The sequence below is a fragment of the Loxodonta africana genome, chromosome 1, assembly GCF_030014295.1.
Source record: "Loxodonta africana isolate mLoxAfr1 chromosome 1, mLoxAfr1.hap2, whole genome shotgun sequence".
NCBI lineage: Eukaryota > Metazoa > Chordata > Mammalia > Proboscidea > Elephantidae > Loxodonta > Loxodonta africana.
Window position 1 is genome coordinate 207169987 of NC_087342.1, and position 12082 is coordinate 207182068.

General features: G+C 36.9%; 1 protein-coding gene across 1 annotated transcript in view; it reads right to left on the reverse strand.

Moving 5' to 3' along the window:
- The window catches only part of TXLNB (taxilin beta), a 53473-nt gene that overhangs the window by 21562 nt on the left and 19829 nt on the right, over positions 1–12082 (reverse strand). Inside the window, exon 4 of the mRNA XM_003403987.4 lies at positions 5826–5996. Coding sequence (XP_003404035.1) covers positions 5826–5996 — 171 coding nt within the window. The remainder of the gene's footprint in view (positions 1–5825; positions 5997–12082) is intronic.

The following is a 12082-nucleotide window of genomic DNA, read 5'->3' on the forward strand; positions in this document are numbered from 1 at the left end:
AATTATATTTTATTACTTTTATAAACACTTACTGAATGACAACTTTTTAAAAGTATTGTAGAAGTTTCCTGTACTTTTCAATATGAAGCACTTACTATAGGAGATGTTATTTCTCCAAACCTTGTAATGGGAATACTTCCTATATGTTGTTAGATGCTGTCAAGTTGATTCTGACTCATGGTGATTTCATGTGTTATAGAGTAGAGCTGTCCATAGGGGTTTTTTGGCTGTAACCTTAAGTGATGCAGATTGCCAAGACTTTTCTTCCACGGTACTGCTGTGGGGATTTGAACCCCCAGCCTTTAGATTCACAGTCAAGCACAAACTGAGCCACTTAGGGACTTTCCTAGTGTATGTATTTCATTAAAAAATGATTATGGCTATCAGTTAAGAGGAACTGAATATATACATGATAGCGATTGTCCTCTCATTGCTCCTGGTCGGTTTAGAAGTCAGCAAGCTCAGAATCATAGAACTACAGACTTCGATCTGAACGCCGTTTGCACTCATAAATACTCCCTCCATGAATGAACGCGTAAATGAAAGAACCATTTCACACTACCAAGGAACTGAGTTTTTCACTGACCCACCCACCCAGCTGGCTACAAATAAAAAGAGACAGGTGTTAGGATGGCATCAAACACGTGTCAAACCATTATAACACCCAGTCCTGGCCAACAAAATGTCATCTGATATTTTACATCATAATATTTTTCATTGGGAGAAAAATGAATCTAGCAAAATCTTATAAAATTTGAATTCATTGAGAAAGAATTTGAAATAATTTGGACAGTGTCTGAGATAAAATTTTCTTTTCTCTAGCAAACACTTTCTTCATAGTGAAAATTAATAATACAAATAATATTGAAGGACAAAGTCTGAAATAACTAGGAAAACAAACTCTGCAAGCATCATAGTGTATCTTAGAACTGATGTTGTGCCTGGCACATAATCCATAGGTATTCAGTAAATGTTTATTTAATGAATCAGTGAATTATTCATTTCTAGACAGTCATACGAGTAGTTTGGACTAGATGATTTCTCTAGTCCTTTCCACATTAAAATTCTAGGATATTCTGATAACAAATCCTATTTATTTCTTTACTAAAAACATGTCCCCTGAGACATTTCCCTGTCTTTTATTGGGAAACTTTTTCTCAGTATAGTCTGAGGCTCATATTTATTGCTTCAAATATATGTAGCATTTTTTGAAACAAGCCTTTTCTAAATTATCTTAAATTATAAAGTTTTTTGTTTGTTTTTTTGACTCATCGAAGAAGCAATTTCAATAAACAATAGTAAGAATTAAAATTTATAGTGGTGGAAACAGGGTGTATATGTTCTCTTTTTATATTTTCCCAAGTTCCTAGTACATGGAATTTAGATTCAGATATACTTAAGCTGTTTTACTTCTATTGTGGTCAGGCAAGCTCATACTGCACTGACTCTTCTGCAGATAACAATGATAAACTCTGAACAAAATCCAGGAAACAACTTCTTAAAGGCATTGGAGAGTAAACAATATTAAGAATATTATGGATGGAAGTAGACACTTGTAAAAAGGGAATGGCATGCTGTAAATTTCCCATTTTTTACAGCCTTTGGCTTAGCAGCAGACTGCAGTTGGCAGCTATATGGGGTGGGTAAAATTTTCGTAGAAAACTCACCATCTTTCTGTTCTGAAGAATGAGAGTACAGAGTTCCTGGTAACTACAACAGCTGGGTGATGATGAGGGATTCTCAGTAAAGAGAGGGCCAGAGAGGGAGAACCCCGAATTCTGTAAATAAGTTCTGCTCAAATTTCTGACTGATTCTGAACCACACATATTCAGGGAAGACTCAAAGCAGCCCAGCTAAGGAGAAAAAGAATTGAGCTAGGGGTTGAGCTGCTGCCCAAGAGACAGAGTTTGCAAGTTAATTTCCTGTTTAAAAAAAAAAATTTTTCCAGAAAAGTGTAAATAGAATACAGATTCTTCGCAACATAATAGTCACAACATCCAAGATACAATCTAAAATTACTTGACATGTGAAGAACCAAGAAAATGTGAACCAATTTCAGTCTCAGTGGAGTCCTCTCCCACAATGATCCAAATGTGGAATTAGCACATAGGAATTTTAAAATACGTATTATAACTATCCTTAATGATGTAAAAGAACATATCTCAAAGAATAAAAAGAAGAAATGTCATGAATGAAAAATAAGCTATAAAAAAGAACCAAATGGAAATTCTAAGATTGAAAATTACAATACCTGAAATTAAAACAAAAACAAACAAACGAAAAAAATTGGATGTGCTTAAAGCAGAATGAGATGACAGAGAAAAGAGTCAGTGAATGTGAAAACAGATCAATAGAAATGATCCAATACTAAAATAAAAGATTGGTAAAGAACATGAAGAGAGATGCAGGACCTGTGGGACAATATTTAAAAAGTCTAACACACATAGACTTGAGACCTTAGAAGGAAAGAGAATGGGATAGAAAAAATATTTGAAGAAATAATGGTTGGAATTCCCCCAAATGTAGTGAAATATATACATTTACAAACAGAAGAAGCTCAGCGAAGAGGATAATACAGCAAATAGGATAAATACAAAGAAAACCACTCTTGGGCATAAAGCAGTCAAGCTTCTGAAAACTAAAGATCAAGAGAAATATCTTGAAAGTAGACTAAAATAAATGACATATCACATACAGGGCAACAATAATTCAGATGATTACTGATTTTTATCAGAAATTATGGAGTCCAGAATACAATGGAACATCTATAAAAGGCTGAAAGAAAGAACTGATACAAAGGGATACAACCTTTAATTAAAAAAAAATTTTTTTTTTAAAGATAAAATAAAACTAAGAGAGTTTACCCCAGCAGACCTGTACTATAAGAAAAAAGAACTTCTTCAGGCTGAAGCAAAATGATATCAGATGGAAACACAGACCTTCAGAAAGAATGAAAAACATCAGAAATGGTAAATATCTGGGTAAATAAAAAATTTTTTTTTTGCCTTTTAATTTTTAAGGAAATTCATATGACCATTTAAAGCAAAACTTATAATACTGTCTTATTGATTTTATAAATGTATGTAACTGTTACACATGTCAATTACAACTTAAAGGTAGGAGTAGATGGACCTATTTGGTTGCAAGGTTTCTACATATGTGAAGTGACACAATATTTACTCTAAGTGGACTGTAAAAAGTAAAGAATGTATAGAGTAATATAGAGAAAACACTATTAATAAGGCAAAGAGGCATAATTTAAAAAGCCAAGAGATAAATTAAAATGGAATTTTAAAAAATGCTCCAATAATACGAAGGAAAGTAGAAAAAAAACAGAAAACAGAGGCGACAAATGGTAAACAAATAATAAAATGGTAACTTTATAGCCAACCATATCAATAATTTTATTAAATATTAATGGACTAGTCCTCTAATTAAAAGGTAGACATTGTAAGAATGAGCAAAAAAGCAAGACCCAATTGTAGGCTGTCTTCAAGAGATGCACTTTAAGTATAAAGACCCGGGTTGAAAATAAGCAGATGGAAGCAATGCAAGCAATAAGCATAAAAGACAAATAGTATTACCAAAGACTATTTCATAATGATAAAACGGTCAATTCATCAGGGAAGCATAACAATCACAAATGTATATACACCTAATATCAACACCTCAAAATACATGAAACAGACACTGACATAATTAAAAGGAGAAATAGACAGTTCCACAATCACACTAGGAGATTTTTAACATCCATTCCTCAACAATTAATAGAAAGACTGGACAAAAATTCAGTAAAGATGTAAATGATCAAAACCTATTTGTTATTTATGGAAGGCTTCATTCAACATCTGTAGAAAGTACTTTCTTTCTAAGTACACTTAGTGTGTTCATCAATAGACCATATGACGGGCCATAAACAGTCTAAAAAATTTCAGAGGATTGAAATCATGTAGAGTATATTCTTTGACCACACAGAATTAAATAAGAAGTCATTAACAATGATATATCTAGGTTGTTGTTGTGTGCCGTTGAGTTTATTCCGACTCATAACGACCCTATAGGACAGAATAGAATTGTCCAATAGGGTTTCCTAGGCTGAAATGTTTTTTCTCATAGAGTGGCTGGTGGATTCAAACCCCCGACGTTTCAATTAGCAGCCAAGTGGTTAACCATTGTACCACCAGGGCTCCGATATCAAGGTAAACCCTAAATATTGGGAAATTAAACAGTACTGCTAAATAATCCATAGGTTAACGAAGAAATCAGAAGGGAAATTAGAAAATATTTTGAATTCCAATCCTGATTTCAATGCTTAAAATATGTGTGATGTTGGACAACCGATTTAAATTGGTGAGCCAGTTTCTTCATCAATAATCAGGGATATCATTACCTCAGAGGGTTGTTGCAAAGACGAAAACAAAATAACATATGTAAAGCACTTAGCACAACTCCTGGCACAATAATGGTACTTAATTATGTTAATTAATTAATTTAATTTTGTTGCCAATAACTTGAGCCATTGCTGAGGGTATGTGGGTATACCTATAGTGTTTCTGCCTACTTCCATATTCTGCCAAAGGGAACAAATGATATCATTCCAGTCTTTAAATATTTTTGTTGATTTATTAAATCTTACCACTATATGTGATTTAATTTTCATCTCTTTACTGTACAACATTACCAAAAGCCGGGGGATTTATGTAAACTCACAGTTCTATCACTTAAGTACATATCTTGAGTTAAAGATGATGCTCCCAACTCCAGGCCCCCTCGTCGTCTGGGTTTCTCATCATCCTTACTGCAGTCACTGAAGAGATACAAGAAGCCTACTTCCTAAAACTTGTCACTGAAGGATTAGAGTTCATCACACTGGCCTCCCACTTCCCAGATATCAAAAACAATTTGGAAACGAGGAGACAACATCCTCTTGTATTTTTCTTCCTAATTCATTGTACAGATCCAGCAATGATTTACTCTGTTTCTTAATCCATCTGCTTGTAAACACATGTAATAATAACCACCTTACAGGAATACTGGTGTCTAACTAATTATTGTTTGTCAAAAGCTCCAGGATCTTCAGCTGGAAGGGGGACTGTAGACCCATACAGTATTATCTTGGAGAACCCTGCATCTTGCTTTATTGAATGGAGCTAGTGTCTGCATGTAATCGAATTAACCACACTGCTAGAGGCTTACAGTGTGATTAATAAAACCCATGCAGACTGAATGAAGTGATCACTCTATTATTTTACCAGTCAATAATTAAGTCTAAAGAGCTTCAGTGTTTTGTCAAGCAGCTTCTTTTTTTCAGGTGGTGTTTTTTACTGACATTTTGGCTTCAATCTTACTTTATTAGGTCAGTTAGCGGTGTGTCAATTCGTCTCATGTGATGCAGATTTCCCTATAGACACAAAAAGTGCCCAGTTGCTATAAATTTATATTCTTAAAAAACAGAACTAAGGCCTACCTTTAAAAAAAAAAAAAATTTCAAACAACAAATATACTCAACCTAATATAAAGGTAAAGGGAACGGCACTGATTTTATTAAAGGGCTGACCCTGTATCAGCTACTGTGTGGACACTTACATGACTGCCTTTCATTTTTGCCCAAACACACAGTGCACTTGGTATGACCCCCATTTTATGGATGAGAAAACAGGCTCAGGAAGGTAAACTAATTTATTGAAGGTCACAGTGAGCAAGTGGCAGGGCTGGTATCTGAATCCAAGCCTCTCTGATTCTCAAACACACTCTTTCCAGGAGTGGCAGAGGCCTGTGTCTATGCAGTATGTAGTAAAGTGTGTTATCTGCAACATGACGCCTACCTTTAGAGTCTTGTTGTGTCTCTGCAGCTCTCGGCACAGACTCTCCAGTTTGCTGCGAGCGAGGATTGCTCTGCTGTGTTCGCTTTGTAATTGGTCCTTTTCTTTTTGGACTTGTATCTGTTTCTTTTGCAGGAGCTTTAACTTCTTTTGCTCAGTGCGATGTTCCTCCAGCTAGACGTGGGGGCGTGAACATGAAAGAAAATGGCAGAGATCTCTTTTGAGTAGATAGAAAGGAACAAATGAGGAAAGACCTAAAGATTACTCTATCATTGTCTGGAAACATTTTTGCTATTATCACTGTCCCTCTGGAAGCAAATGAACTTCACAAATGTCACCTTTGAGGTACTTACAGTTTTTAGAACATATTATTTATAGGTGCTTTCTTTATCATTGTTATTATTATTATTATCAGTATTATTGATCTCTTCTTACTTTGATTTAGAGAGTTTTTGTCTTCACTCTATCTAATGATGCCAGTCGATATAGAAAGGCATTTCTCAGAACCTATAAACCGCCAGAATTCATGAGAATTCCTTGACAGCGAGGAAATAGTCAACAGGTTGACTGCTTGGCTTACATTTAGTTCCCACAATTCTTTCTCAAAATAAACTTACAGCAACTACTTTTAAAAACAGGCAAGAAAAAAAGAGGCTTCTTGGTAAATAGAAGATGAAGTCTTTTTTCTTATAATTTTGGAATTTGGGCTAGATTGTGAGAAAGAGGAAGAAGAGAAAGTATCCCTTGACTGACTAATCATGAGCAGTTTTTCATCAAGGCGTCAGAAATAGCCAATGCCCAACCCAACGGCATGAAGGGCAAATATCTACAACATGCCCTGCTCTGCACCCATCCCTACCCTTCCCATGCTTATGGAGAATAAATTATGACACTTGGTTCTCTGCAGCCCAGGTGGGGCCTCAGAATTTCTCTCACACTCATCCAGCAGCCACAAGTAAGGTATCAAGATGGCATGTAAAATGAAACCAACTTACCATGTGCTTTCCATCTCTGGATGCTAAAGTTCTGGGGTTGGGTTGCTAGTTAAAATTCTGGGCACCTAGTTAAATTTGAATTTCAGATTAATAGGGGATGATTTTCTTTAGAAAATTCCTATGTGGCACAAATGGTTTGCACTTGGCTATCAACCTCACGGTTGGTGGTTTGAACTGACCCAGTGGCTCTACGAAAGAAAGGCCTGGTAATATACTTCTGTAAAGATTACAGCAAGAAAACCCTATGGAGCAGTTCTAGTCTGTTACACATGGGGTTGCCATGAGTCAGAACTGACTTGATGGCAATGGTTTTTTAAAAAAATTTCTTAGTAAGTATATTACTAAGCATATCTAAAACATTGCATGGGTTATACTTTTCTAAAAAAAATTATTTATTGTTTATCTGTAATGCAAACAAACATAATGTAAAATATTTTCATTCTAAGTCCAGCAACCTTATTATGGGGTTCTAGTCATGGTGGGGCAAGTACGGGGATCGACCACCAGAAGCCAGCACAGACTAACAGATTCTGTTGTTGTTGTTAGGTGCTGTTGAGTCAGTTCCAACTCATAGCGATCCCATGCACAAACAGAACGAAACACTGCCCAGTCCTGCGCCATCCTCACAATTGTTGCTATGCTTGAGCCCATTGTTGCAGCCACTGTGTCAGTCCCTCTCATTGAGAGTCTTCCTCTTTCTTGCTGATCCTCAACTTTACCGAGCATGATGTCCTTCTCCAGGGACTGATCCCTCCTGATGACATGTCCAAAGTATATGAGACACAGTCTCACCATCTTTGCTTTCAAGGAGCATTCTGGTTGTACTTCTTCCAAGACAGATGTGTTCATTCTTTCGGCAGTCCGTGGTATATTCAATATTTTTCGGCATCACCACAATTCAAAGGCGTCAATTCTTCTTCCATCTTTCTTACTCATTGTCCATGCCGGTGAGGTGATTGAAAACACCATAGCTTGGGTCAGGCACACCTTAGTTCTCAAAGTGACATCTTTGCTTTGAAACACTTTAAAGAGATCTCTTGCAGCTGATTTGCCCAATGCAATGCGTCTTTTGATTTTTTGACTGCTGCTTCCATGGGTGTTGATTGTAGGTCCAAGTAAAATGAAATCCTGGGCAACTTCAATCTTTCCTCTGTTTATCATGATGTTACTTATTGGTCCAGTTGTGAGAACTTTTCTCTTCTTTATGTTGACATGTAATCTATACTGAAGGCTGTGGTCCTTGATCTTCATCAGTAAGTGCTTCAAGTCCTCTTCACTTTCAAAAAGCAAGGTTGTGTCATCTGCATAACGCAGGTTGTTAATGAGTCTTCCTCCGATCCTGATGCCCAGTTCTTCTTCATATAGTTGAGCTTCTAGGATTATTTGCTCAGCATACAGATTGAATAGGTATGGTGAAAGGATACAACCCTGACACACACCTTTCCTGAATTTAAACCATGCAGTATCTACTTGGTCTGTTCGAAAGACTGCCTCTTGATCCATGTACAGATTCCTCATGAGCACAATTAATTATTCCAGAATTTCCATTCGTCGCAATGTTACCATAATTTGTTATGACCCACACAGTCGAATGCCTTTGCATAGTCAATAAAACACAGGAAACATCTTTCTGGTATTCTCTGCTTTCAGCCAGAATCCATCTGACATCAGCAATGATATCCCGGGTTCCAAGTGCTCTTCTAAATTTGGCTTGAATTTTTGACCATTCCCTGTCTATATACTGCTGCAGCAGCTTTTGAATGATCTTCAGCAAAATTTTGCTTGCACGTGATATTAATGATAATGAATACAGAAATTAATGATAATTTTGTATTCACTTGGATCATCTTTCTTGGGAATGGTCATAAATATGGTTCTCTTCCAGTTGGTTGGCCAAGTAGCTGTCTTCCAAATTTCTTGACATAGACGAGTTAGCACTTCCAGTGCTGCATCTGTTTGTTGAAACATCTCTGTTGATATTCCATCAATTCCTGGAGCCTTGTTTTTTGCCAATGCCTTCAGAGCAGCTTGGACTTCTTCCTTCAGTACCATTGGCTCCTGATCATATGTTGTTACCTCCTGAAATGGTTGAATGTTGATGAACTCTTTTTGGTATAGTGACTCTGTGTATTTTTTCCACCTTCTTTTAATGTTTCCTGCGTCATTTAATATTTTCCCTGTAGAATTCTTCAGTGTTTCAACCTGAGGCTTGAATTTTTTCTTAAGTGTTTCAGCTTGAGAAATGTTGAGAGCCTTCTTCCCTTTTGGTTTTTTATGTCCACGTCCTTGCACATGTCATCATAATCCTTTACTTTGTCTTCTCAAGCTGCCCTTTGAATTCTTTTGTTCAGATTCTGTGGGTGTCCATTTTAGACTGACAATCAGTGTGACCATATCCAGGTTGTAACCCTTTGTCCAGAGCCATTTCTTTTGCTGGACTCAATTCTTTAGTGCCTGACTGGTGCAAATGCCAGGTGGGTACGGGTCCTAATAATGACCTTGTTGGCCAACCAAAAGGAAAAGTTGGGGAGTCCCTGGATGCTTCTGGACCCCAGGTGTTCTTGGTGTCTCACAGACACTGATGAAAATGGATACACATGCCACATGAGCCCTGACGTGTGTCTCAGTTTCTCTGTCTTGAAAAAGCATTTGTTCTTTTTTGAACTAGTAGATAAGTAGGAATGTCCCGCTTTTTTCACTTCACGTCTTATCCTACTCTTTTCCTCCCTCCCTCCTGCCACACTGAAATGACCATTATAAACCCTTGCCAGATTAAACCAGGGATATTCCTAGTGATATGGTATCTTTATACTTGTGGGCAATTTCTACTTACCAGTGGGAATTAACATCGGGAAAAACTGGGTTCGTATTACGATAAATATTGGTTGAAATTGATATCCTGCTTGAGATTCAATTGGAAAAATCAAGATTTTATTATTTATTTCTCTTGCTAAATTTGTGTTCATAGAATAAAAAAAAAAAGAATAGATGAGATCTTTTCATTTTGCATCATAGTCATTAGGAGTGAAATTTCTTGTGCCTATGTATAGATTTTTAAACACGCTATTGTCCTGTCTTGAAATTTATATACGGTATTGTTGTCATTGACATTATCGTTTAGTCTTTACATTTTATGGATTAAACCCTGTGCCAGGGTTTCTCATCCTCAGCATTATTGACATTTTGGATCAGAGGGGGCTGTTCCATGCATTGTAGGCTATTGAAGTAGCATCCCTGGATCCTACCCACTAGATGCCAGTAGCACCCCTGATCCTGACATCCAAAAGTATCTCCAGCCATTGCCTAATAAAATTTCCCCTGTTTGGGGACTGCTGCTCTGTGTAGATTTATGAGTGTCAGGAAGATACTCATATGCACATGGTATACACACTTCTCATTAGCTGAAAACCAAAAAAACCCAAATCTTTTGCTGTCGAGTCAATTCTAATTCATAGTTACCCTATAGGAAAGAGTAGAACTGCTGTATAGGGTTTCCAAGGCAGCAATTTTTACTGACAGAGACCGCCACATCTTTTTTCTGAGGAGCGGTGCATGGGTTCGAACTGCTAACCTTTCAGTTAGCAGCCAAGCACTGAACCACTGCACCACCAAGGCTCCTTCAGTAGTTGAAAGAGAGGTGTTTTGCTCTTGCTCATTAATCATTTAATGTTTTAGTTTTGTTGCAAGATCATACAAATTTAAAATTTAGCTAGGTCTATCTTGCTTTGGGAACTCTGATGGCATAGTGGTTAAGTACTACGACTGCTAACCAAAGGGTGAGCAGTTTGAATCCGCCAGGCACTCCTTGGAAACTCTGTGGGGCAGTTTTACTCTGTCCTATAGGGTCGCTATGAGTCGGAATCAACTCGACGGCACTGGGTTTGGTTTTTTTGTTTCTCTTGCTTTGGAAACCTGGTGGCGAAGTGGTTAAGAGCTGCGGCTGCTAACCAAAAGGTTGGCAGTTTGAATCTACCCAGTGTTCCTTGGAAACCCTGTGGTATAGGGTCGCTGTGAGGCGGAATTGACTGGATGGCAACCGCTTTGGTTTTGGTTTTTGGTTTATCTTGCTTTGCTCTAAAATAAAAACCCTTAACTTTTTGATAATTATTTTAGTGAGCGACTCATTTTGTTTAAATACTTCAGAATTAAGTGAATGCGTCTGAGGTTCCTTAATGAAAGCAAACATTGCAACTGAGTCAACTTTCAATCGAATGCTGGCTTTGTGGTTTAATAATGCTCTTCGACATGGTTCTTCTGTATAGTGTGACAGTCATATAGAATTTTTATCTGCAGTTTCTCTTGTTCTCACAGTCCTTTTTGCTAGTAAGTTTAAAAAAAGTAAAATTAATGCCAAGTACCAAATTAAAATAGTACTAGTGACACTGTTTTAACTACATTAAAGTTAAGGAAATTAAAAAAAAAAAAAATTTCTTTCTCCCAGATCATTTCTTAATTTAGTCACGAGGTGTTCTTGTTTATTAATGAACTTATCCTTGCTTGTTAATGAATAAAATGGTAGATATTATTACAGGATTCAGATTCTATAAGGATGAGGAAGCCAGAGAGTGGCAGTTTGATTTGCAGCTTTGAATTTGATGACTTATTCTTTGGTAACACTTACATTTCAGACATTTTCTATATTAATAGCCAAATCAGTGAGCAGAGAAATAGGTTTTGGTCTCTAAGTTAAAAAGTGAAATTTCTCATAATCACTCCTATCTGAAAAGGAAATGTAATTCATTTATTTATTTTTGGTCAATTGTCTCCTGTTCATTTTTTCTAGAATGATCTTTTGGGTCTTAAAGTTTATTATAGGGTGCAATGCAAATGCCAAACTATAGTACGTAAGGATGGACTTAAGTAGGCTGTCTTGAAAACTAGCCCCTTTGGGGGTGACTGCTTAGCTAGGGGTGTGAGAGGTACAGCCCTGGCCCATGGAGAAAATCCTGAGCAGGCTGGAGAAGTGATTCTACTTCAGTGCACTGCTGTGGGGCTACAGCACTTAAATGGCTTCGTATGCTAGTCCAGAATGCCTAGCCCAGCCAAGTACAGAACATGGCACTAGAAACTAAACATGAATGGCTTTCCACAAAAGGGAAATGATGTGAAAACACTGAAAAAGCAAGCATGGATAGGTGACAATTGGGGGCCAAATTTTGGGGGTAAGATATTATTTTGATACCTACTTTATTTTATGGCATTGGTATTGTTAATAGATGGGCAATTAAAAACAACAAGAAAAACAAAAACCCGTTGCCCTCGAGT